Genomic DNA, 26,287 nt, shown 5'->3' on the forward strand with positions numbered 1-26,287 from the left:
TTTTGACCCGACTGGCTGGCACACCAAAGTGGGAGGGATAGCCATTTTCGGATCAGCCCCTTGCCTGCAAGTGGCTTTGTCCATTTGTTGGCAATTGGCCTCAGTCAATTCAATGCAATGCCTTGCTTGTAATGGTAGGGTAATTAATGTATTGCACTAATGGCTTCGGCGTCCCACCAATCGAGTCTGCCGCAAAGTGCAAGCCCCAGGCCAGGAACAGGGCTTGGAATTCGAAATGTGACCGACCCGCACGCCGCCTTGGAAAATTCCATTGCCCGGTCCATACCAACAGACCTACCTCCTCCGTACATTAGGTACCTACATGTCGCAAAGCCGATCTGAGCGGGATGCACATTGTTGAGGAACATGGGAACAGACAGCATGCCCTTCTCTCTCTCCGTCCTGATTTCGCAGGTAAAATTTGTCGAGCCAACAGTAAGATTGGGTTTTGGTGGCTTGCATGCCTCCCCGACTGGCGCATTAACCGCTCCAGCCTCTGACTGGTCCGTTACCGGTAATGACATCATCCTGCTGCAGTTCCCGAATGCTCGGACAAACTGCTGCTGGTCTTTTCCACGCACCCCGGACCGTACCCTGCTTTACCTGCTTGTACTTCTTTGCAGACGACTGCGCGGAGGAGGCACGCACGCACACACATGCTGAGCTGGCATTCGTCCTGCTCGACCCAATAGAGATAGATGGCAAATGGGAGAGACATAAAGCGGACGATGGCTGAGAGAGCGTAAATGCCGTGCAACTTGTCTCGTCACACGCACCAACGCGGGATGGCCCCGAGAGGTGGAAAAGTCGAGGGAGTGCTCGAGGTGGTTAGTAAGGGGCAAGTTGTGGGTGTAGAATAAGAAGCCAAGGATCAAAATATTCGTGCCACGCGCAGAACGCCATCGGAATCGGTGGAGCGGCGTGAGTGGGGAGGGCACGAACCGGCATTCTACGTTGGGACCTGTGCTAAATCAAACCGGCACGCCGCCTTTAAAAAGCGCATCGTGGAGATCGAGTCTTGCATTGTAAGCAGGCTGGTAGGTCGGCGAGTCTCCCCTCCCCCCTCTCGACCACGGCACCTCACTGCTCCCAAGACCCGGCGGTTGTTCTCACAGCAGCGAAGTCGTCAAGGAAGGTTAGTAGACGAAGAGAGTAGGTACCTAGGTAGTGCTAAGATAAGAGGCCTAGAAGCCAGCTTGATCCTGTCTGTGGCTTCATGAAGTAGGTAGACTGCAAGCTGAAGCCACAGAGGGCCTCATTTTGTGTATCCATCGTCATCACAAAGCAAGCCAGGACTGCAGTCCCTCCTAATCGACCCCGGTCAGTCTTGGCCATCGCGATTGTGTCCCACCGTGGCTGGCTAATGTGGGCGCTGATGCCGATGACTGGCTGCTCCTGTTCCAAGGCCAACCCGGGCAGGTCGACACTGGGCCGGTGGAAAAGACGGAAACCGCATCTATTTAATTGGGAATTAATAGATCCGGACACTTCTCTCCATCCGCCATCCGCCGCCAGCACCAAGCACGCGCACACTGGCATTGCAGGACTTTGCAGGCCCCCAAGACCCGTCACGCAGCAGGGGGTGTTAAATTAAGCGAGTGAGCTCTGTGACGTACGGGTGCCCTGAATCGTGAATCCCCCATTTGGCCTCGCTCAAGTCGGCTCTAGTGCCGTTGGCCGACCCGCCCTCGCTGCCCAGTCCTGTCAACCGGGGGGGTGTGTGGGAGTGTGGGAAGGCGGAACAGGCCTTCTCTGCCTTCTCTGGCCCTCTCCGAGGCTCCATCTTCATCTTGTCAAGGAGGGAAACAGTGGGCTCTGTGTGGGTTTTTGGTCCAGCACAAGCAACATTGAAGCACCCACATACTGGTCATGGGAAAGGAAGGACAGCCCGATCCGCTCGGCTCGACTCCATAGAAACGTGCGTGCGTGCGTGCAGCGTGCGTTGCGTCGGTGTCTGGAGTGTGTGCGTGTGTGTGCGTGTGTGTGGCTTGACCTCCATTCCCATCGTCCATCGCCTGTCGCCTTGCATGTCTCGTGCCAGATCGGGCATACCTCCTGGCCGGCCCTCCTCACACCTCCTCGCAGCATCCGCACAACAAGAGCTGGCTAGTAGTAGCTGCTGCACCGAACCGCCGGTCTGCTCTGTTCTGCCCTGCCTCAGCAGCGGCCTTGGCCCTGAGTCGAGTCTTCTACCCGTTCCAGAAGCCTCGAGCCCGGTATACTTGCCCTTACAAAACCCCACTTGCCTACTCTCCCGCGTCCTAACCTTCCTACGATAGAGCCTGCTCCGTCTGCTCGAGTCAAGGTTTCGCGGGGACGCCGCGTGCCGCACACAGCCCAACGTCCAACGAGAAAGTGCTGCCTCTGCACGGCAGGCTTGTCCTCTCTGCACGAACGCTGCAGACATCACTGCTCCCTACTCCACACTCGACCCTTTCTGCCCACACCCGGCTCGAGAATGCCGTCACGACATGCCTCACGCGTAGCAAATCGACTGGCCACAACCCCGTCGTAGAGAGAGATTTGCGACCATGATTCCGCCGCTGGCGGGCGCCGCCGTGGAGGACCCGTTCAAGCTTGACCCCCGGCCTCTCTTTCTTGTCTCGACAGCCTCGGCAGACGACTCCCCAGAGGCGCCTTGTGTCGCTTACACGAACCCAGCCCTCGCAGACCATGCCGACCTCGTCGAGATTGTCGGGTCGCCAAAGACGAACCATGCCGGCCTGTGGGCTTGGATACAGGACGAGAGCCGCTCGTTCGCTTACATGGGGAGATACTGGACCAAGTACCGGCTCAGCGAGACGTTGCTCGTCGTGTCCACGAATGACGAACGCCCGTTTACTTTCTCTAACAGAGAGGACTCGAGATCGCGGAGGGGCTCACTAGCTCACAATGCCTCTGGGCTTTCCGCGCTGACTGGGAGCCTACCGCACCATCTCAAACACCATGAAGGGCGACGCTCGATGACGCCGAATTCCGAACCAGAAACGGTCATACAAGCACTGCAGAAGTCGGCGGCGATGGAGCCAGAGTTAGCTCCGCCAGACTTTATGCCGGACCAGGAGCCGTTCCTCGATGTTGTCGACAGCATCGACTGGGCTTCAACCCCCCTAGGCCCCGTGCGAAACTGGCCTGCACGGCTGCAGCAGGCGTTCAGCCACATACTGGCCGACTCCCGGCCCATCGCCATCTACTGGGGGGACGACTATACCACCGTATACAACGAGGCTTTCAGCAGGCTCTGTGGCAGCAAGCACCCGAGCCTTTTGGGCAAGCCAGTCGACGAGGCCTGGCCTGATGTCGCTGCTCGCCTCAAGGAAGCAATGAAGACGAGCGCGCAAAAGCAGAGGGCCAGCCTGGAGGACGAATGGCGGTTCTTTGTCGAGAGAGCTGATGCCTGCCCCGAAGAGACTTATCTCCGTTGGTCAATCATGCCCATCATTGAGGGAAACACGGCCCTCGGTTTCATGCATCCCGTCTTGGAGACGACGTCAATGAGGCTCTGGGAGAGGAGAATGAAGATGCTCATCGATCTTGGCGAAGGCCTTGTGACGTCGCGCGACATCAAGTCGTACTGGCAGAAGACGATCGAGGAGCTGGAAGACGTCGAGCCTCGGTATGACATTCCTCTAGCCATCCTGTACTCTGTTCAGGACGAGCAGGATATCCCAGCGGATGCTCCTCGTACCTACGACTGCACCAAGATTTGTCAGCTCGAGGGCACACTTGGAGTCCCGAGCCGTCACAAAATCAGCCCTCCCGTCCTCGAACTACGCCATAGCGATATCGGACTATCATCCATGTTCCGCGAAGCACTAACAGACCGACGTCCGCTACTGCTTCAAACTAGGGATGGGAGTCTGCCAGAACACCTACTCGAAGGCCTCGAATGGCGGGGTTTCGGCGATCCTTGCACGGAGGCAATCATCTGCCCCATCCGTCCCACCAAAGAAGAGAACGTCATGGGCCTGTTGTTTCTGGGCCTCAATCCCAGGAGGCCCTACGATAATGACTACCAGCAGTACATCTCATTGTTGAACCAGAAACTGACGACGTCTCTGGCCTCGACGGTCTTGCTTGAGGAGGAAGCGCGTCGAGGACGCAACGCAGCTCAGCAGGCTGAATATGATCAAGCCATGCTTAGGGAGAAGCTTGATCTCCGGACGAAGGAAGCAACAGAGTTCATTCGGCGATTCGAGGCAGTCTCCGAGTTCATTCCGGTCGGCATGTGTTTCGGAGACTTCCTGGGCGACATTACTTTTGCCAACGATGCTTGGTATAGGATCACGGGATGTCAACCTCAGGCAAGCGGCGTCATTGCTCTCCAGGACTTCCTTTCGTGCGTAGTCGAGGAGGACAGGGACGGCATCATGAAGGCATACGAGGGCCTCGCGACGCAGAATATCGTCGAGTTCGAGTTCAGGGTGAAGCTGCACGAGTCTAGAGACTCCGAAGCTGCATCGATCCAGACGTCGCCGAGTTTCGAGGAAACCCCACTGAACCTCATCGAGATAGGAGGGCGTCCGACCGAACGGCATGTCCTGGCCTCCGCAAAGGCCGAGCAAGCCCCCGACGGCAGCGTCGTCCGGGTCATGACTTCGCTGACGGACGTGACCCTCCATAGGAAAACAGCGGAGGAGGCCGTGCGCAGAGCACAAGAAGCCGAAAACCTGAAACGAATGGCAGAGTTTGCTACCGTGGGGCTGTACGATATGAACCTGGATGGCCGTCTCGTGGGGGCGAACAATGTGTTTTTCGAGATGTGCGGGCTCGACAAGGTGACGGACCTTGCGACCACGGTCCTCAAACCCTGGGAGGAGTGCGTTGTGAAGGAGGATCTGGAGGTGCTCGAGCAGAGCGTGGCGAGGATGGTCGAGGAAGGGCGCAACCAGACTGCCGAGATCCGCCTGAAGGTTCCGTTCATCGCTGAAGATGGCGGCGGGGACAAATTCGTTGCGCCGAGGTGGGTGTCGGCAACCTTTATGCCAGTCAGGACTTCTGAAGGCTTGATCCATTCCTTCACGGGATGTCTGAGCGACATTTCGCTGCAGAAGTGGCAGCTCGACCGGGAGAGGCAGCGCAAGGATGAAGCGATCGCCTCCAAACGCAGGCAAGAGAACTTTATCGACATGACCTCGCACGAGATGCGCAACCCGCTGAGCGCCATCATCCATTGCGCAGACGCCATCATCGCCTCGCTGGCCAAGGTGGAGGAACTGACTGCGCGGCACGCTGTGGCTTCTGTCGTCGAGGCCGATCACAAGACTCCGGTGCTTGTGAATGGCATATTGAAGGACAGCCACATCCAGAAGCGGCAGCTGATCTCGAACAGCATCGAGAACGCCGAGACAATTATTGCGTGCGCTCAGCACCAGAAGCGCATCGTTGACGACATCCTGACCATGTCGAAGCTGGACTCGAAGCTGCTGGCCGTGACTCCGATAACGGTGGATCCGGTGCACATCATGCAAGAGGCTCTCAAGATGTTTGAGGTCGAGGCTCGCCGGACAGACATCAACCTCAGCATGGCGGTCGATCGGTCTTATCGAGACCTGGACATTTCCTTCCTCGACTTCGACCCTTCGCGTCTCAAGCAGGTCCTCATCAACCTGTTGACGAACGCGTTGAAGTTCACAAAGTCGGGCCCGACGCGGAATGTGTCTGTGACTCTGCTGGCATCCAAGGCGCGGCCAAGCGATGCGACTTCCTCTGTCCAGTTCATCCCTCCGTCCGAGGAGCAGTACGATCCTGACCTGAACCTCGTGCTGCCCAGCAGAGGGCGGCCCGACCCTGTCTATCTGCTTTTCGAGGTCAAGGACACGGGCCAGGGTCTGACCGAGGACGAGAAGAACAGCCTGTTCCGGCGATTCGTTCAAGCCTCCGTCCGTACACATGTCGAGTATGGCGGTTCGGGTCTCGGCCTCTTCATCAGCCGCCGCCTGACCGAGATGCAGAATGGCGCAATCGGGGTCGCGTCGAAGCCAGGAGTCGGCTCCACGTTTGCGTTCTACATTGAGACCTTCCGGCCCAACGAGACAGCTCTGCGAGAAGCCGAAGCGAGCGCCGCGCTCTCGAAGCGGGCCTCGATTGCATCGATGCACAACAACCTGCCGCTCCTGCCATCGCACATCAACACGGGCGCGGGGAAGCCGGTGAACGGGGCCGTCAGCGCCCAGCCGGTGCAGCTGCCCCAAGCTCCCGAGATCAACGGCATCCTGATCGTCGAGGACAACCTGATCAACCAGCAGATCACGCGCCGGGGCCTGTCGGACCGGGGCTACAAGGTCGACATCGCTAACCACGGCGTGGAGGCGCTGGAGAAGCTCCGGCTCAGCGACCGGTGCCCGCCGGGCACGGTCCCGCTGTCCCTGATCCTGATGGACATCGAGATGCCGGTCCAGGACGGCCTGACGTGCACGCGGCTGATCCGGCAGCTGGAGAAGGAAGGGAAGATCGCGGGCGGCCGCATACCCATCATCGCGGTCAGCGCCAACGCGCGCCTGGAGCAGATGAACGAGGCCAAGGCGGCCGGGTGCGACGACGTGCTCGTCAAGCCGTACCGCATGCCCGAGCTCATCGAGAAGATGAACGTCGTGGTGACGCGCCTGCGGGCGCTGGAGGCGGAGGAGGCGGAGGAGGAGAAGCAACAACAACAACAACAGTGTGACTGAGAGAGAGAAGAGAAGAGACTTGAGGGGGGGGAAACAAAAAAGAAACAAAGCAAGAGGAAGATTATTTTCTGTTGTGATACCCTTTTTTTTACCCTGCGGCACACGGTTCTTTGTGTGGTTCGGGGAGGCGAACCGGGGGGAGAAGAGTATCTGGTGTCTGGGGTTTTCATTGTTTTGCATTGCACACTCGTGTGGTTCGAATGAAGTCGGGCAAGATTTCTGTGGCGCGCGGATAGAGAGCGAGAGGGGGGAGTGAGTGAATGGGGAAGAACCGGTAAACATGCTCGTTGTCACACAGGACGGTTCGCAGCCCCCAAGCAGAGAGAATGTTGCTTGGGAGTTGGGTTTGTATTGATTAGCATTTTTTTCTTTTTCTTTTAATGATGGCACGGCGCGTGGACGACATTGAGACTCTTTGCATTATGGATGGGCATCTTTGAGTCCCTGAGGGCACATGGGTCCTCGGGCTCTTTTTTTTCTGGCGTCTTTAGAGAGCTTTTTCATAAATATAGGTAGTCATTTACAGGAGCTGAAGAAGAGAATGCAACACGCACGGTTGTTCCCCTCCCTTGTAAAAGGAGCAAGTCAGTCTATCCATGGTGGTATATAGGAGACCAGCAGAGGCACAAGTACCAAAGCCGCTTTGTGTATTGTTTCATGACTGTCGTGATTGGAGCTGCATAATACGGAGATTGATGCTCATAATGCTGCTTCTACGCGGGAAGATGCCGCCGCCCTCTTCTCCGCCTCGCCCTGCATGCCCTCCATCCACGCGTCGAAGGCCTTCTCGAGCTTGGCCCCGACGGCCCACTTCACGACGGGAGCCAGGGGCCCGTAGTACGTCTGCCAGCAGTAATAGAAGGTCTGGCCGCCGTCCGGGCCGGCGACGAACTCCTGGACGCGCTCGCTCCGGAGGAGGAGGTCGGGGAAGATGCGGGACCTCCACGCCACGCGCCAGCCCTGCAGCTCGTCACCGGGGGCGGAGGAGGCAGAGGAGGCGGCGGCGGCGGCGAAGGGCTCGAGCACAGTCACCTCCTCCGGGGAGGAGACGCCCTTCTTGCCGTCGTCGCCGCTGCGGGGGTCCATGTGGGCGTCGAAGAGCATGAGCGTGCCGGGCCGGAGGACGCCTGGGCCGGGAACCTTTGGGGCGTCGTCGGCGGTTGTTCCCTCTGGCGACGACTTGATGTCTACCTTGCGGACGAAGCGGTTCCACGAGGGGTACTTGTCGACGTCGAGGACGACGGCGACGCAGGTGTCCAGCGGCGCGGCTATGGTGCAGCTGCAGCCGAGGCTCCACGAGCCCGACGGGCCGTACGTGGGCGTGGGGAAGACCTCGGAGAGGAGGCGGGTCTGGAGGTCGTTGGGCACGGCCACGGAGCAGTGCGTCTCGATTGGGGAGGCCATGATTTTTTTTGTTTGGGTGCTGGGCTCGTAAAAAGCGGGTTTATCTACTCATCAAATCAACGGCACTTGCCTGTGACGGGCGATAGATGCATCCCCGCCCGCCTGATGTGCTGTATCAGTATCATGAAAAAGGGGCGGGGAGGAGAGGGAGAGAGAGAGAGGTGGTTGGTTGGCTCACTTGGCTGTCGCTGCAGGGGAGTGGGGAACAGCACTGTGCCTGTCGTGGGGGGGAGGGGGCGCCACCACCCACTGGCCATGCAGGAATGCATTGGATCTACAAGTACTTGTACAGGTGTGGATAGCTGCAGATCGGCTCTGTGCTCCACTACTTTAATTGCACGCACTCCAAGACCTCGATATCTAATTATCGAGTCGCATTTGAAAATGGGACAACCCGGCTTCAGGCAATGAGTGCTGGGCCTTCTAGGATCGTTTCCCCTGCACCCAGAAAGAAAAACAAGAAAAAGAAAGAAGGAAGAAAAACTCTCCGTTCCCGGATGACCAGAAGCCAGCTACTACCAGTGCCTATTTTTGGGACGTTAAGGTTTGGCGCAGGGTCCACGCCTCACCTCGTACAGTCTTTGTCATGAATCGATCTCTTCGCTGCTCAGCCTGCCCGGCACCCACAGCAGAGACAGAGAGTCTCGAGTGCCTTTGATGACAAAGTCATTTTTTCCTTTCCAACGCACGCGACACTCGTCCCGAGAGCCTGGACCAGGACGGCTCAAAGAAGCTCGATTCCCACTTTTTACGTTCGGCGATCTCGGGGAACCTCTGCAGGGGGCTCTTGGCGCAGAAGCCACCGAAGCATAAATTAATCTCTGCCTAAACATTCGCCTAGCAATCTTTGCAACTGAAACACAATTGTCTGAGCCATCACGAGGGAATCGCCCGTTTGGGACCCTCAAAGGCCAATGACTAGGACGTCGGCGATGTTCGGCCTAGGTGCCTCTTCAGGGCAAGTCTAGCCTCGATCCCCCCCCGTACACGCCCGTTCCCCCCGTCTGGAGCAGTTTGCGGACAGTGAAACACTGTTGGCCTCGACCAACTGACAGCTCTAGCGTCTCCATCACTGCGGTACTAGACTGGCCATGCTTCACTAGTCATTCGCAAATAGGTGTTCACCGAGAGACAAGGGCACGCCGCCGCCGGGATTGGCTTGGTGCCAGTGTACACAGCCCTAGGCTCCCCCCCCCCCTCCGGAGTGCTGGAACTTGAGCTTCCCGTTCCCACAGGGCTGGTTTAGCCCCCTCTACCGCTCATCCTTGCCCGTGCCTACTGTACCGGCAAGCTGGGCAGTAGCCACTTACCCGGTAGACGACTGGAGAGACACGGACGGCGAATGACGACCACAGTGTGGCGGCGGGCTCCGGTGTGCCCCTCGTCACCGGCCGGTTAGGTCGGCGGGGAAATCAGAGACGTCACGCACACAGAGGACTGTTCTGGCGCCATTTTGCAAATAGTGCGAACCCTACTGGTGAAGTCTGGATCTCTTCTTTAAGACGCACCGGTCGTGTCTCCCAAATTTTTATTGTTACAAATTGAACCTTTATCTCCCATACGCGACCCATCGGTACCGTCTATCTAGTGTTGCCAGAATATCCAGTGTTGAGCATCGAATAGTGAGGCCCAAGGATTTTCAGGCGTATCATGGCGAGACTTGATGTTAGTGGTCATCCGGGTGAGGATGGCAGGGTTTTGGCTTGTTCGACAGGCAAGTTCACATTGCTACCCTTGTGATACTCGCGACAAGAAAGTTAATACCGAAGAAAAGGCTACTCAAAGACCCAACCCAGCGACTTGTCTCGTCTACGGCACACGTTGTGGAGACTGGCACTCAACAATAAATTGTACGGAGCACCAATAGAGCCGTGGCTATCAATCCGGAAGGACGCAGCAGTTCGCGGTCATCAAAAGAATGACGCTCGGCCCATCGTGCTAGACGTCGGATCGGGAGACTGCCGGTGGGCTACCGATTTTGGTGAGATTGGAGTCCTCGCCTCGTGGTGGTCGGTGTGCGGTATTGACACCTAAGCAGCTCGCCAGCACCCCGAGACCATCGTATACGCTGTGGATGTGAGCCAGCAGCAAGTGCCTAGGTAAGCCGCTCTACGGAGTCGTGTCTACATCGAACGAGGATGAGCAAGGGGAGGGGCAGAAAAGCTGATTTTGACTACTAGAGACCTGCCCTCTAATTGCATCTTCGTCCCCGTCGACTTCAACCAAGATTGGGCTAGTGCTATGCCTTCCTTTGGAGAACTAGATTACATTCACGCCCGAGATCTCGGCAGCAGCATACCGCGCCTGCGCTCGTTCATCAGATCCGCCTACGCCGCTCTGAGGCCCGGCGGCTTCTTCGAGATGCAAGACTTCGACGAGCCGAAGAAGCTCGGGCCGGGCCAGTCGCACTGCTTGGACCAGGTCAGGTGGGCAATCGAGGACGACCTCGAGGAGAACGGCATATCTTGGTACAACGTGCCCCGGTATCGAAGGTGCCTGGAGGACGCCGGGTTCGAGCCGGCAACGGAGACCTGCGAACTGATGCCGACGACTCCGTCCTGGCCTGGAAACGAGGCGACAGACAGGCAGCGGGGAATGGCGTCGCTCTACCAGCAAATGATCCAAGCCGGCCTGCTGGAGAACCAATACCAAGGCTGTTCCCAAAGCTCGCAGGCCTGGTCGACGGATGATCTCAACAGGATCATGGCTGGCGCCAAGAAGGAGATGCTTGACAACGAGCTGAAAATCGCGTATCAGTTGTAGGTTCCTCTGACAGTGCGATGCACCTGACGAAAGGAGTAGCCCTACTAATAAGTTCTTCACTACAGGAAGATTGTGTGGGGTCGCAAGCCTCTCGGCAAGGAGGCGTCAACGAGCAACAGGACCGGCGACGAAGCTCTTAGTGCGGAGGATGTTGACGTGTTGAGACGGATGATTAGGCTTCTCGGCTCCAAGCTTTAGGTGTCCGTGGTCAGAGCTGTATATACCTGGGGCATGTATATATATTTCATTTCGTAATATCACCAGTTTGGTAGCCTCTGGGCTCATTAAAGTCTCATTCTGTATTGACAAGCTGACAGACAAACTATCTGGGTCGTCTTCCACCAGACGAATATCTCCTACATGCGGGAAAAGAAGTACAGATTGCCGCCAAATGCATTAGTGTCCCCAAAGCTGATATAAAACACCTCGATGCACCAAAAGGTACCCTTATAAGAGAACAATGTGACATGGTTGTTGGCCAAGTCTCAGACGAGATAGGGAAGCCAGCCCAACGACTGCAGATTGCGCCGAGAAAGGAACGGACCAAACCATTTTGAAGCCCTACATACGCCTCACTGATCCTAATATTGCGCCTGGAAACAGAAAAGGGTGCCCTTAACAAATTTCTTGGACCTTCATCCGCGTATACGCGAGTGGTGGGAGAACTGGCTCGTCGGGAAGGGGCTCTTGAAGCTCGGTAGTGGATGTACCTCGCGAGATGGTATTGAGTTCGAGGTCGTTCTGGCCGGCAACGCTCGGAGCGACTGCTGCCGGCTTCTCGGGAGGAGGAGGATTCCTCCGGATCGGCGGGGGGTTGCGCTCGAGGGTGAACAGGCTCGCAATCAGCGCCACGACGGCCATGCCGACGGCGCAGCGGGTGGTCTCGGAGAAGGCAGCTGCGTAGGTCTGCCGCAGCGGGCCCTGCAGCTCCGGGGCCACGGTCACGACGGCGAGCGGCGAGCGGCGCAGCGCGTCCGCCTGCTCCGGGGTCAGCCCGCCGAGGAGCCCGCTCTGCAGGCGCGAGTTGAAGATGACGGTGCTGACCGCCAGGCCGAGCACGCCGCCGAGCACGCGCAGCTGGGCGATGGCGCCCTGCGCCGCGGCGTGGTCCTCGCCCCGCGCCTGCGCCTGCGACATCATGGTCGCGGACGAGAGGAAGAGGCCGACGCCGACGCCGAAGACGCACTGGAACCCGTACTGGCTCTGGCTCGTGCGGAGCGAGGAGTCGTCGGGGGAGGAGGAGGAGGAGGAGCCCGGGAGCAGGCTGAAGAGCCCCATGCCCAGGAGCGTCAGGGCGCACGCCACGACCGTCACCGCTGCCGTGCGGTTCTTCTTTGCGTTCAAGAGGCCTGCTACGACGGAGCCCGCGGCGATGGACCCGAGTAAAGGGAGGATGTGCAGGCCGGCGAGGGACACCGAGTCGCCGTTGGCGATCTGGAACCTCTCGGGGAGAGCGATGACCATGACCAGATAGACCCATCCGATCATAAATGTCGCCACCATGCACGCCAAGTAGACCCGGTTCTTGGCCAACCTCAGGGGGAAGATCGGCTCCATAGCCCTGGACCCGGCAGTCAGCCACCACTCCCAGCAGCAGAAAGCCGTTGCTTGGACGAGGGCTATTGTCAGTGTCAGCACCACGGGCCAGCTTCCCCAGCTCAACGTCAGAGATCCGGCCTGCTGCAGGCCGAAGACGAGAAGAACGCTTGATCCTAGAAGCAGGATGCTACCGGGGTAGTCGATCCGGCCGAGGAGGATCTTCCAGCGGGAGGTTCTGGGATGGCGAGGGTAGAGAAAGATCAGACCAATGATGGTAAGAAGTCCAAAGGGGAAGCTTGAGCACAAAAGTCGATCTGTTTAGTCGGAGTTACGACGCAGAAAGGGGGTTGTCGAACGCTTACTTCATGAAATACAGCCACCTCCAGGACGTATACTGAGGAACAATACCGCCAAGGACGGGTCCGAGTACAAAGGATATCGACATGGTCATTCCGATCAACGAGCCGATAATCTCGGGCTTGTCAGCTGGGCCAACTTCGGGCAGAGCAATCGTCGTCAGACTGTAAAGGCCCGCGCCTCCGATGCCCTGAAATGCTCGACAAATGACACTGATGATCCCAAAGGGGTCAGAGAGTCTCAACAGACATGCCGGGTTGACTACTTACAGCTGAGTCATAGTGGCCACGCATCCGCAACCCACAGAAAACATAGTGAAGATGGTCCAGGAGACCATCAGTATGGAAAAACGGCCAAAGATATCGCTGAGCTTTGCCAGAACCATTGAAAAACCTGAGAGTTGTCAGGACTGAGTACCCTTCATGCGGCAAGGTACTCCTCAAAGACCTTACCCATATAAGTCAGGAGATAGGACAGAACGACCCATTGGCTGCTCCGAAATCCGCCAAGGTCTGATGAAATGGCCAACAGAGATGTGGACACGATAGTCGTATCCAAGATCGAGAAGAGGAATCCCATCAACAAGCTACTCTCGAGTTAGTCTGGCTGAGTAGTTCGACACTGTGGTGAAAAAGACCCTGGGAAATCCTGCATACCACGCAATGAGGAAGAACCTCCTCCAAGGGCTAAGCGCCACCTCTGGGATGGGCTTAGCATCGCTCAGAGGAGAGTTCAGGGCTTGTCGCATTGAGTCATTGGACTGGGCTCGAGACAGTTGCGAGATCCGGAATCGCGGGCGCGGTGGCTTCATGATGGCACAGAGGGCGTGTTGCCGTCTTCTTGTTTTCAATTGGTCTTGATGAAGCGCGTGAGAAGTGGCCAAAACTCGTGACCGTGGTGTTTCTTTCGAAATTAGTTCTTGTGTCTCTGTTTTGCTCGTCAACTAGTTGCTAGAGTTCGGTACAAGAGGCCTTGGGGAAGAAAAAAAAAGAAGGCTGCGAGTGCCTTGGGTTTATGAACCTAGTGATGGCGAACACATCCACTCAAGAGCCTTGGCTGAATGGATCTAGGAGATTATCAAGCGAAGCAATAAACACTTCATGCAAGATGTTTGTCTCGATACGCGATCAGAATCAGTGAATGCAGCAGACCGTTGGGTGGGGAATGTCTCTGAGCAAGACAGACACTTGGGCGGGCAGCGATGTGAGTGAAGAGCGATGGGCTGGCTCACTTTCCAGGCAAGGACTCACTCAGGACGGATTCAGGCGACACACGCAGGCCTAGCCACAGTATAAAAGAGTTGGCAATGGCAAGCGTTGCTCCACCACCCGCCGTGCCGTTGCTGAGGTAGTACGTGGATGTTTTTTCTGGAGTACTACCAAGTGAATCACCACCCTTTGACAAATTGTCTTGAGCACTGATCGACCCATCTTCTAACATATTTGGCCATTGCCATTGCACGTGGGCTGTGTCTAATCCAGTCATTTCCCACGAATCCCTCTCTTCTCGTGATCCGTTCGCCAACTGGGTCGGTTTCACGTCGGTTTAGCCTTCGCTCTCAACTACAACATGGTAAGAGAGTCAAAACTGGACCTTTCTCCCTCTCGTCAAGTTTGGCAAGCTTGTACAGACATTTTGAAAGTCTAAAAGCCTAACGATGCTCCTTATGAGTATTGCTCTCAAGCTTGAAGATTAAGGCACAACGTTTTGTCAGTGAGGAGAAGAGGCTGGTTGACAGGCTGAGCCCCTGTCGCACAGCGTTACTCCGGGACTCAGATTCTCACCGGCTTATTGGCCACAGTCCAAGGTGAGGTGTAGCGTTGCACGGCTGTGATGCGTCCCACAATCAGCTGTATCATGTTGTCCTCGGATTGGCAATGACTCTTTTTACCTGCTGGGTCCTGCAACTGGCTTTCTCAGCCTCAGAGTAGGCCATGCAAGCTATGGCTTACTGGTTGGCAGATCTGGTGCAATGCATCAGTTTTCTATTAAAGAGTAGGAAAGAGGCTTTCTCAGACCACGACAGCGTGCAGGTCAAACACCAGAATGTTTCCCTACGAACCATACCTGGCCCAGCAACTTGCCATCTCCGCGGTCATGGGGACACGAAACCCCGATTTGAGGCAGGCGGTGTCTCTATGGGGTGATGAATGTGACACAGTCTTGGCCAATGAAGGTTCAAGAAGTCAATACCGACCGAACCCGGATCAGGGTAACAACTTGTCTCGTCGTCGTATTGCTCCCGACAAACTTCGAGCAGGGGCTGCTTCCACGACATGAGCGAACCACAGACGCCGCTATTTGCAATGCCTTCTCCAAGAACGGGACCTAGTCACACTGCGAGGCGGAAGTCTCCCGTCGGATGAGCAGCTTCACCCAATCGCCTTTACGTATCAATCCGTAGCTATAAAATGATTGGCTGGCTGTTGTTGGCTGTGTCTGATTTGTCAACCTGGGAGCGCATGCTGCGAGGGTGGCACTTGGGACGGACGTGGGGATGGGGACGATGTGAGAAGTACACAGGTCAGGTGAGGCAAGACGGGATGAATTCTACGTCGCACGCTTGCTCATCCCACACTGCCTGATGCCTAAGCCTCGCGGCTGCAGACAAAGGACGCCGAGTTCTTCGAGGACAAGTCTCTTGGATGCTTCGAGGAGAAATAATGGGTCTTGGAACCGCGAAACGATTGGCCAGATGAAGAAAAACAAACAGATTCATCTGCCCATGATTCAAGGAAGCACATTTCTACATATCTCGCGATGGAAGAAGAGAAAAGGTGACGTTTGATACCTTAGGTAGGATGAGAGTAGAAAGGATCACGAAGAATCCGTCCGAGTCATCGAGGCTCTCTCCAGGATAGCGATGATACTAAAATTAGGTAAGCTACCTACGGTCCACCAACGTACATGCACGCCCCGGACGCCCGATAAGGAGGGCGCAGCGGTTGAACGTCACTGCCTCGCACCTGCAAGTGGACAAATACTAAACACCACGCCAGCAGCCAAGTCCTGAGCAGGAATAGTGCTGCCCGCCTCTTCTTACTGACACTACATTATTGCCATACGCTCGGTAAATTGCTCACAATCGAACCTCGCGCACCGCGGCTCCTGCAACTGAGCCCCCTTCAATTATCCCAGGAACTCTAAAACGGTCGAGCTGGATCGTCCTTGCATCCGAGCTGAGCCGTACCCTCGAGTGGTGATCGATTCCAATGACAGACGGACTGACTGACCGATCGACACAGGTGGCCCTTTCTTCAGAGATTGCACCCAGAATTGAGGACTCTCTCGGCCGTTTGGCAGGCCTCGACCGTATCGCCCCCAAACCTGCGAAGCATCGTGCAAACGGGAGCTGCTTACCCGGAGCCGGATGGCCATTTGGCTGGGAGAATGGGAGCACACATGAGTCCATTTCTGTCAGCCCCTTCCCCCGAGCGAACCGTCCTGTCTTCGGCCCTCTGGTCTTCATGATTCCAGTTGAATCAAGGAGCGCCAATCTCACTGTCAAACTTCAATCCCACAAATACTAGCTTCGCCAGCGTTTGACCCAGTTGATATTGACGGGCTTAATGGTCAGTCTTTCGTGGCGCGCCTTGATAACTCAAGGCACCACAACTATTTTCCCTTTAGTCCATCGAACCTTGATCGCAAGCAGTTCTTGCATTCTTGAGATCCACTTACAGCTACTGTAGCCTCGTGGTTATGATTTCCTAGTCCCTCTCCTCCATTTCGTCTGTACTTCTCCTGCCGGGTCGGCACTTTCAACTGCATCTGAATATTTGCAAGGTAGGTTTTTTTCCATCATGTAAAAACCCTAATCCATTTAGTTTCAAACATCTCTGAGTCCGTCTCAGAGGCTTTGGTAGCAGCATGTAGGAGGTGGTCGGTTGACGAAAACAAGCATGCTGCGCTCAACCTCGCTTTCTGGATGCAAAAACATCATGGTCTCTTCGCCTCACTCTTTGTTTTACTTCCGTGCCCCGTCGTCGTCGTCAGTCACGGTGGTCTTGGTTCCTCTCGGCTCGCGTCTGGCTTCCCTGGGCACCCTTCAACAAGGATGCTCCGAGTTCGAGCATGTTGACAATACGTCTAGAAATCACTCCCGGTGCACAAGAGCTTCTCCCTGGCCGAGATCCTCGAGCAGGAAGGAGCTTTGCTTACACTTGCTACCTCGGTGCGGATATCCGTAGAGTCTAGTTGGCTTTCCCCCTTTCTATTCATTACGACTCGCCTGGACTCGGGAGCAGTTCGTATTTATTCATTCTGGACCCTGGCTACTGCCACCGAAAAGACTGCCATTCCCACAGCCTGGCACATGGTACAGTATAGATTCTGTGATGGAAACAATGTTCTTTCAGCATGTCTTGTTCACGATCATCCTGACTGCTGCCACAAAGGGGGACCGACTGTTCGTTGGGTGCAGAATTGAAGCTGGAAAGCTCTCCCCAACCTTTCCCATCATGCTGGAGGACCCTGGCTCATAGCCTCGACCGTTGGGCAATTAACCTTGTTCAGTTGGACCCGCATGGTCCTCGCCATCATTCACTTTTCTAGCTGACGATGTCATCATTTAGTGAATTTTCAGATTAATCAGTGAATGGACGTCTTAGGGCTCATCCCGTCCTTTGACCACCACTGCTGAATTTTGAAACTCTTCACTTCTGCCTTCCAAGGTTCTTTGCCTTCACTTTTCTCTTTTGTCTCCCCTCGTCTTCCTGCCATTGTCTTCCTGCCTTTGTTCGCCACCACAGACTTATTCCTCGGAGTCCACTCTTTCCATAATGGCAATGTAACTTGTCTTGCGGGCCAAATCCCTGTCTCGTTCGTTAGACAACAACATGGCTGAGTCGCCGAACCCAGACGAGGCCATTGCCATCATTGGCATGGCCTGTAGGTTCCCTGGCTCCTCCCATGGCCCGGAAGAGCTGTGGGACAACTTGAGAGACGAGACCAGTGCCTTCTCCGAAGTTCCTGCCGCCCGATTCAATGCTAAGGGATGGTACCATGCAGACCCAACCCGCGTTGGGAGTGTAGGTTCCCTCTCTTCTTGATAGAGACCTCGAGCTACTCACACAGCCCTGTCTAGACTCCAATCAAGGGAGCCCACTTTCTGCACGGCGACATATCCGAGTTTGATGCACGCGTAATGCCCCTTCCTGGAACCTCCTTCACCATTCATACGTGATACTAACTTCCACAGCACTTCTCTATCTCGTCGGCCGAAGCAGCCGCCATGGATCCGCAACAGCGCATGCTGCTCGAAGTTTCCGACGAAGCATTTGAGAACGGTAAGTCGACCTGAAGGAGTTGTGGCTTCTCTCTCTAACTCTTTGAAACAGCCGGCCTTTCCAAAGAGAAACTCAAAGGGAGCAACACCAGTGTCTTCGTTGGATCTTTTACTAAAGGTAAGTCAACCCTCACCACTAACGTTGACGAAGTCAATAAGTTTACGAGATCCATAGACTACGAGCAAACCTGCATGAGAGATCCGGATACAAACCCACCGCATTCTGCGACAGGAAACTCTCTTGCCGTCCTTTCAAATCGGATCTCCTATGAGTTCGATCTGACCGGTGTAAGCCTGACCCTTGACACTGGTTGTAGTGCCAGCATGGTCGCTGTCCACCTGGCTTGCAAGAGCCTAATATATAGAGAAAACTCAATGGTAAGTCCGGCGTTCAAGATAGTCGTCTTTGAGTTATCCCTATTGACGCAGACAGGCTGTTGCCGCGGGCGTGGGCCTCATCTTCTCCCCAAACACCTTGGCTTCAATGGGTGGGCTCGGTATTCTCAATCCAGAGGGAAAGTGTTTCACATTGGATGAACGTGCCAATGGGTACGGACGTGGCGAGGGAGTCGGAGTGGTCGTTTTGAAGAGGCTCGCAGATGCTGTCGCTGACAATGACACAATCCGTGCCGTCATCAAGGCAACAGGAACCAACCAGGATGGTCATACCCAAGGTAATAAGAGAGAACCTGCGCCTTTCGTTTGTACATAGCTAAAACGCACAAGGTCTCACACTTCCGAGCGAGTCACGGCAGATCGACAACATCAGGAACACGTACGAGCGCGCCGGGCTCAGCCTTGACCGCACAGCGTACTTCGAGATGCACGGTACCGGCACAGTCGTGGGAGATCGAAAGGAGGCACATGCTGTGTCGAGTGTTTTCTGCCAGGACCGCGATGAGACAAATCCTATGGTTGTGGGCTCTGTCAAGACAAGCATCGGACATCTCGAAGGTGCCGCAGGAGTTGCAGGCCTCATCAAAGCTGTTCTTGCAGTCGAAAAGGGGTATATCCCGAAGCACCTGAACTTTGAGAAGGCGAACTCTGACATTGATCTTGAACAACTCAAACTGAAAGTAAGTGTCCTGACACAATGTCACAATGCCAAAAATCAAGGCTCGTTGTTTGTTAACACTGCCCTAGGTCCCACTGGAGATGATGCCATGGCCTGTCGAGGGTCTTCGACGAGCCAGTGTTAATTCATTCGGGTTTGGAGGGACAAATGGTCACTGCGTACGCCCATGCCTCCTTTATCTCCCCTTTACTCATTTATGTTGCTAACTCGTCATCGGCTATTTAAGGTTGTCGATGACGCTGCCCATGCCCTTGCTGAGGCCGGCCTAGAAGGCAATCACGTCTCTTATCTCTTCCCAGGCGACAAGCTACTAAAAGCAACACCCTCGCCTACCAAGGAGGACCACACGCAGCCCCCCAACCGACTTTTCATCTACTCGTGCAAATATCAAGACGGCCTCACCAAGATCCACACAAATCATTCAGAATACCTCCAAGATCGGGTTGACTCCCCCCCAGAATTTCTTGCCAATTACGCCTACACTTTATCCTCGCGGCGAAGCAAGTACGAATACAGGTCCTTTTGCGTTGCCCGTTCGTCTAGCGAACTTCTGGAGCACCTCGCATCAGATTCAGCCAACATGGCAACGGTGAGGCCCAACAACACCAAGGGCATACCCCAGATCGCCCTCGCCTTTTCGGGTCAAGGTGCTCAGTGGGCCCGGATGGGAGTCGAGCTGCTCCACTACCGCAAGTTCAAAGACAGCATCGCCAACGCGACCCTGTTCCTTCAGAAAGAGTTGAACAGCCCCTTCAACCTCTGGGATGAAATTCTCAAGGAGAAGGACGTCTCAAGAATGAACGAACCCGAGATTGCACAGCCAGCGACGACAGCTCTTCAGGTCGCGCTGGTAGACCTTCTCAAAGCAACTGACATCAAGCCGAAAGCCATAGTCGGCCATTCATCGGGTGAAATCGCCGCCGCCTATGCACTTGGAGCCATCACCAGAGAGGATGCATGGACGATTGCATATCACCGCGGCCGATGCGTTGCCGATCTCCGAGACTCGGGTGTCACTGGTGCCATGCTCGCTGTGCCTCTTTCGGAGGCCGACGTGCAGCCTTACCTTGCCCAGGCTGGCCAGAGCTCGGTTGAGGTTGCTTGCATAAACAGCCCGGTCTCGGTCACGGTCTCGGGAGATGAGAACGGCGTCGACCGAATTCGACAGGCTCTCCAAGCGGACAACGTGACGGCGGTGCGCCTCAAGGTTCAGACAGCCTACCATTCGCGTCACATGCAGCAAGTGGAAGACGCGTACCGCAACGCAATTGCCTCCATCCGCCCGGGAAAGGCCGATCCGGCAAATCCCTGCGTCATGTACTCGTCAGTCTCGGGCCGCCCTGTACAAGCGGCGGAGCTGGGCGCGGAGTATTGGGTCCAGAATCTCGTCCGCCCTGTCCAGTTCAAGACGGCTGTTGCCGCTATGCTCCAGGAGCAGGAGTGTTCGGTAGACACGGTGATCGAGGTCGGCCCTCACCATGTCCTGCGGGCCGCACTGAAGCAGACAGCGCTGTCTGTTGATCCGAAGTACGAGTCACTGTGGCTAACGTCGCTCCTTGAGCGTGGTCGAGACGCCTCTTCTACATCCATGCAGATGATGGGATATCTCTGGCGATACGAATACCCCGTGAATTTGATGTGGCAAAACGAGACGTAAGTTGATGACTCTCTATCTTGTTTCATTGTTAACTTCTCCTCCTCCCTTCCTCTGTTTCTTTTGTTTGGTTCTTTCTTCTTTCTCTACCTTGCGTATTGTAAACTAACAGATCTTGGCAGCGATTTTGGCGGTCTTCCGAGAGTTCTCGTTGACTTGCCTCGCTACCCCTTCGACCACGTCCAGAGCTACTGGTCTGAGTCGAACCGGTCAAAGTCGAATCGATTCCGTGCCAATGGACGCCAAGACCTGATAGGCGCTCCTATGGAGCACGAATCACAGCAGGAGCCTCGCTGGCGCGGATTCTTCAGACTCCACGAGAATCCGTGGCTAGAGGATCACAAGGTGCAAGGCACAATCGTCTACCCTGCAGCAGGGATGGTTTCGATGGCCATCGAGGCGGCAAAGCAGATGGCAGACCCCGAGAGAGTTGTCTCGGAATATGAAGTCTCCAAACTCGAAATCACCAAGCCCATGGTCATCCCGTCGACTTCCTACGGTCTGGAAAACATGCTGTGCGCACACCTGGAGACTCCGGAATCCAAACTGAGCCTCCTGGCTGAATGGACCTATGGGTTCAGAATCTTGTCCAGTCCTGAAGTGCCAAATTGGACTACCAACGCGATCGGTCGTTTCCACATCCGCTACGCTGGAGAGGGCACAACCGAGGCTACGGCATACCCGGACGAGTACCGCCATCTTGACGCAAGCTGCGCTACCATCCAGATTCCTCGACAGTTATACGAGTGCTTGGACGTGGTGGGAATGAGCTATGGCCCTTCTTTCCGCAACCTGACCGAGGTTCGGAGTGGTGAGCAAGTTGCCTGCACAGCGGTCCGCATCCCCGACACCAAGGCTATTATGCCTCACAACTTCGAGTACGACCACGTCATTCATCCTGCCACTCTGGACTCGATGTTCCAGTCAGTATTTGCGCTTGGACAGGACCCGATGCTTCCCTGTGCTATTGACAGCGTCGTCATTGCGGCAAACGTTTCACAGGGAGCGGGCGCTACGTTCCGGGGCTACGCCACAGCTCAGAAAGTCGGACAAACCGAGGCCTCAGCAGAGATCGTGATGCTCGACGAGCCACTGCAAACCGCTATGGTTGTCGTCAAGGGACTCCACCTCAAGGCCGCACCGACCGGTTCCAGCTCCGGAGGGGCTGGTTTCTTGCCGTCGAACCGCAATTTATGCAGCGAGATCATCTGGAAGGAAGATCTATCAACTGTAACACCCTCGACAGTGAAGGAAATTCTGGATCTCATTGGTCATAAGAATCCCGCGATGACCATCCTGCAGATCGGCGGCCCGATGCAGACTATGAACGGGGTGTTTGAAATGCTGGCGAAGCCGCACGAGACACCAAGATTCTCGCGATACACGATCTGTGCGCCTGAGGCCCAGCTGCAAGAGTTCCGAGGACACCCTTCAGCAGGCTACCTCTCCGAACGTCTTGACTTTGTCGAGGACAAGACTCAAGCCCTGACACAACGACAGTACGACCTCGTCATCCTCGGTCCAGGCGAGTCATCGGACGCCCTTGACCTGATCCCATCGATGAAGGACGGAGGATGGGTCCTGCAGCGCTTTCCCGCTCACATGGGTACCAACGTGGAAGAAGAAGAAGAAGGAAAATCAGAGGTCTCCAGCAGCCTCAAAGAGCGCGCCGTACTGTGGCGTGATTGCCCCCCAGGCCAGAGCGTCGTGGCGCACAGCAAGCCGGCCGACCGGGCGTCCAAGCTCGGTTGCAAAGGAATAGTGATCATTCTACCAGAATGCCCTTCAGGGCCAGCGCTGCTCCTGTCAGGAGCACTCTCCAACCTGTTTGAACGTGCTGGAGTGCTGGTGGAGCGGTGCCACCTAGGCTTGCTCTGTGCGATGCCAAACATCGATCCTCGCAGCCTCTGCATATCTTTTGCCGAGCTGGAAGGCCCGCTCCTGTTCTCTCTCGACAAGATGAGATTCAACAATCTCAACCAACTGCTCACTTCGGCCAACAACGTGGTGTGGGTCACTCGTGGCGCTCAGCGCGGTGGCCCATCTCCCCAGGCGGCGACTTTCATCGGTCTTGCCAGGTCTCTCCGGTCTGAGGACTCCAAGAAGAACATCTTGTCTGTCGACATCGATGTAGCCGATAACATCGACACTCTCCCTACCGCGAGGGCGATGTACTTCGCCATCAGGATGAATTTCAGCGGCGGTTCTCCCAGCAAGGTAGAGACTGAAGTCATGATTCGGGGTGGCAGACTCTACACTCCGAGACTAGAGCATCTACGCACGCTCAATGGCGTCATTGAGAATGGCAAATCTGAAGTGCAGAGCTCCGATGCAGAGCTGTTGGCGCAAGGTAGCAAGTGCCTGGCGCTCGAGCCGAGCTCCATTGGAGATTCCGAAGGCCTCTGCTTCCGAGAGGACCCGGATTTGTCGAACGTCGAGCTGAAGCCCGACGAGATTCGCATCTCTGTTCAGAGCACATATCTCGATCCGACTGATGCCGCAATTATGGATGAAGAGGAAGAACGTGCGGCGATTGGTACCGACGTCACTGGCGTTGTCACTGCTGTCGGCGCCAATGTGAGCAATGTGCGAGTCGGAGACCTCGTCACTGCCCTCGTCAAAGGCACACTGAAGAACTCGGTCCGTGTTAGGAAAGAGCTCGTCCGTAGGGTGCCTCGCTTGTTGGGAGACACTGAAGCAGTCCCTGTTTGGAGCCTGAGCGCGTTCATGACGGCTATGTATGGCCTCAAAACCGTCGGCAGGCTGGCAGAGGGCCAAACGGTGCTGATTCTCGGGGCGGCATCGGCATGCGGACAAGCAGCAATCCAGATCGCCCGGGCCATCGGCGCAGAGAGCTTCATGGGATACTCGAGCGAGCAGCAGCGCATGTTCTTGCAGACAGTTGTGGGTGTCCCGGCTGCGTTGCTCATCGACGTGACCTCCAAGAAGTCTAGGGAAGAAATCAGCCGAGCCACTGGTGGCAAAGGGGTCAATGTTGTCTTCAACCCGACCAGGCAGCATGTCGAAGAGTGCCTCCACTACGTCTGTGCATCCGGACATATCGCACAGATATCGGCGACCAAGGCTGAACATGGAATGAATCGCATGATCGAATACAAGATGACTCAAATCTGGACATTCGACATCTGGTCATTCCTGCACGAGCGCCCAGCCCAGTTCGAGAAGCTCTTGCACGACGCCGACTCTCTGCTTGCTACAGCTGGTCACGGACACCTGCTGAGCAACAACACAACAGACTTCACCCAGCTCGACGCCGCGTTTAAGAAGTTTCGTGTCGACCCTCTCCTTGGCATCCACAACTTGACGATCACCGACACCACAAAGGTAGCACTTTTGGGCCCGGTCCGCGAGGCAGTCCTCGATCCGTCTGCCACCTACGTTCTTGTGGGAGGCCTTGGCGGACTGGGAGTGAGCATCGCAGGACTACTCATCCAGAGGGGTGCCAAGCACCTGGCATTCTTTTCCAGGTCCGGCGCGTCGAGTGCATCATCTCAAGCCTGTCTAGAAGACTTGAGAGCGAAAGGCGCCGATGTCCGCAGCTTCCAAGTCGATATCTGCGACATGGCCGCTTTGCGAGCAATCCTCAGGCAGGTGGCGGCGGAGATGCCTGCCATCAAAGGCGCGTTCCAGTGCGCGGCTGTACTGAGAGACTCGTCTTTTTCGTCCATGGACTTCGAGGCATGGCGCACGGCTTTCGCTCCGAAGGCCATCGGCTCGTGGAACCTTCACGAGTTGCTTCCACCGGACATGGATTTCTTCGTCTTCCTGTCCAGCTCGTCCGGAGTCATTGGAAATCGTGGCCAGGCCAACTACGCGGCAGGTAACTGCTTCCAGGATGCCTTGGCCAAGCACCGGAGCTCTCTCGGACAACCAAGCATTTCACTCGACCTGGGAATAGTATTGGAGGTCGGAATGGTCGCGAAAGACGAGGAGCTCCTTGATGTCATGCGTGCCGGCGGATTCTTTGGCACCCGCCTGAAGGACATCCTCTTCATCGTCGAGCGCGCTCTCACGCCCAAGGGAGGAGGCCCCCTCAAGCTCCCGCCTCAGGTCGTCATTGCCGTGGGCACAGGAGGTCTGACGCTCCAGAACAAGGTCGTGGACCCCTTCTGGGCGAGAGCGCCCATGTTTCGGCACCTCAACCTCGTCGATGCGCCACCGACTGAGGATCCGACGAGCCTGGGCAAGAGCAACGACCTCGCCACGCGCCTCCGAGAGGCGGACGACGCGGACGAGGCCGCCGAGCTGGTCTGCTCGGCGGTGATCAACACCCTCGCCAAGCGCAAGGGCATGGTCCCGGCCGACTTTGATCCGCAGCACTACTTTGGCGCGTACGGCATCGACTCGATGGACTCCATGTTCATGATCTCGTGGATCCTGCGGACGATGGGCGTGACGGTCCCGACCCTCGAGGGCAAGTCGATCATGGCGCTGAGCAAGGACATTGCGACGCAGGCTAGGTCTGCGGAGGAGGAATAATGGCGCACACACACACACACAGAGAGAGAGAGAGAGAGTGTGTGTGTGTATGTGTAAGATTGTGGGCATGTTTGAACCTTTTTTTCCCTCTCCTGTGGTTATAGTAAACTCAAGGAGAGAGATACTTGCATGTCGAACGAGGATGGACTATCTGGTCAAGTTTTTGGGGCCATATTTGCCTTGTTCTGAAGAGAGGGAGAGAGAGAGAGTCTCTCTGGGATTCAAGATGTTTTGAAATCAGGAGAGAGGTAATATCGCGTCAAAGAGAGTGTATATAAAGGAGTAGCCACGCTCTAGCAACCCTAATATAAAAGACTACGTCCGCCAATGTGTGCCGTTTGCCATTGAAAAATCTGGTGAGCGAGATTGGGATCAAAGCAGAGAGTTGTTTGCTGGAAGCCCCGACTGTCTGCAAGCTTTGTTGCGTACGCAGATCAGTCCAACAAGGCTGGAGGCTGACTCAACGATCTGTTTGTCGCTCTGTGCAAACCTGCTTCAAGTTAGAATAAAAACAAGTTGTCGGATCGACACGCATCGTCTTTTTCCGCGTCATGTCATGTCATGGACAGAGGTGCGCTGTGTTTAGGTAGTTGGATAACCCGGTTACCCGTGCAGAACGAGCCTGACCAGGGCATCGAGATCTATGAAGTCTGCGACCTCGGTTGCCAACGGAAGCCTGGTTGCGAGTTACATTGAGCTTCGTCCGGACTTGGGGGCACTCGTCCCAATATGCCCAGGGCGTCAAAGAAAGTAAGAGTCATATTGACCGAAAGTGGCCCATCCCAAACAACTGTCATGTCCCTATTCGATGTTGCTGACCTCACTGCTATACGATTGGTGACAACAAATCCAGGATCGGAATTCTTCGACAGTCTTTCCTCCTCTCTTCCTTTCTGCCCTCGCCTCGTATCGCCTCACCTTTTGATCCCAGCGCTGATCATCTCCGAAGAGCATCAAAGACACACAAAGCGGACGTGGGTTTCATTTGCGACGCCGGGGAGGGGGTCCTTGGCTGCGCTGATAACCAGAAGAACAAA

At 55.8% G+C, this 26,287-nt stretch overlaps 5 protein-coding genes across 5 annotated transcripts; 3 read left to right on the forward strand and 2 right to left on the reverse strand.

The window, feature by feature from the left end:
* Positions 1-2,531: 2,531 nt before the first annotated feature.
* Positions 2,532-6,671, forward strand: E0L32_005619 (uncharacterized protein; the record flags this gene model as incomplete). The annotated part of the gene is made up of 1 exon (XM_031140161.1): positions 2,532-6,671. The coding sequence occupies one exon, from the start codon at positions 2,532-2,534 to the stop codon at positions 6,669-6,671; it is 4,140 nt and encodes a 1,379-aa protein (XP_030995630.1).
* A 699-nt stretch (positions 6,672-7,370) lies between these two features.
* E0L32_005620 (uncharacterized protein) lies at positions 7,371-8,075 on the reverse strand (the record flags this gene model as incomplete). Its single annotated transcript, XM_031140162.1, has 1 exon — positions 7,371-8,075. The coding sequence occupies one exon, from the start codon at positions 8,073-8,075 to the stop codon at positions 7,371-7,373; it is 705 nt and encodes a 234-aa protein (XP_030995631.1).
* Positions 8,076-9,762: 1,687 nt separating this feature from the next.
* On the forward strand, positions 9,763-11,036 carry E0L32_005621 (uncharacterized protein; the record flags this gene model as incomplete). The annotated part of the gene is made up of 5 exons (XM_031140163.1): positions 9,763-9,895; positions 9,943-10,056; positions 10,114-10,174; positions 10,256-10,834; positions 10,904-11,036. 5 exons carry the CDS (start codon positions 9,763-9,765, stop codon positions 11,034-11,036), a joined length of 1,020 nt encoding a protein of 339 aa, XP_030995632.1.
* A 417-nt stretch (positions 11,037-11,453) lies between these two features.
* E0L32_005622 (uncharacterized protein) lies at positions 11,454-13,545 on the reverse strand (the record flags this gene model as incomplete). The annotated part of the gene is made up of 5 exons (XM_031140164.1): positions 11,454-12,672; positions 12,740-12,946; positions 13,004-13,127; positions 13,187-13,320; positions 13,391-13,545. 5 exons carry the CDS (start codon positions 13,543-13,545, stop codon positions 11,454-11,456), a joined length of 1,839 nt encoding a protein of 612 aa, XP_030995633.1.
* A 4,027-nt stretch (positions 13,546-17,572) lies between these two features.
* E0L32_005623 (uncharacterized protein) lies at positions 17,573-25,250 on the forward strand (the record flags this gene model as incomplete). Its single annotated transcript, XM_031140165.1, has 9 exons — positions 17,573-17,764; positions 17,935-18,022; positions 18,074-18,139; positions 18,197-18,399; positions 18,455-18,695; positions 18,748-19,097; positions 19,165-19,254; positions 19,323-20,749; positions 20,873-25,250. 9 exons carry the CDS (start codon positions 17,573-17,575, stop codon positions 25,248-25,250), a joined length of 7,035 nt encoding a protein of 2,344 aa, XP_030995634.1.
* Positions 25,251-26,287: the final 1,037 nt, after the last annotated feature.

Source organism: Thyridium curvatum (assembly GCF_004353045.1).
Source record: "Thyridium curvatum strain D216 chromosome Unknown NODE_30_length_408869_cov_84.441474, whole genome shotgun sequence".
NCBI lineage: Eukaryota > Fungi > Ascomycota > Sordariomycetes > Thyridiales > Thyridiaceae > Thyridium > Thyridium curvatum.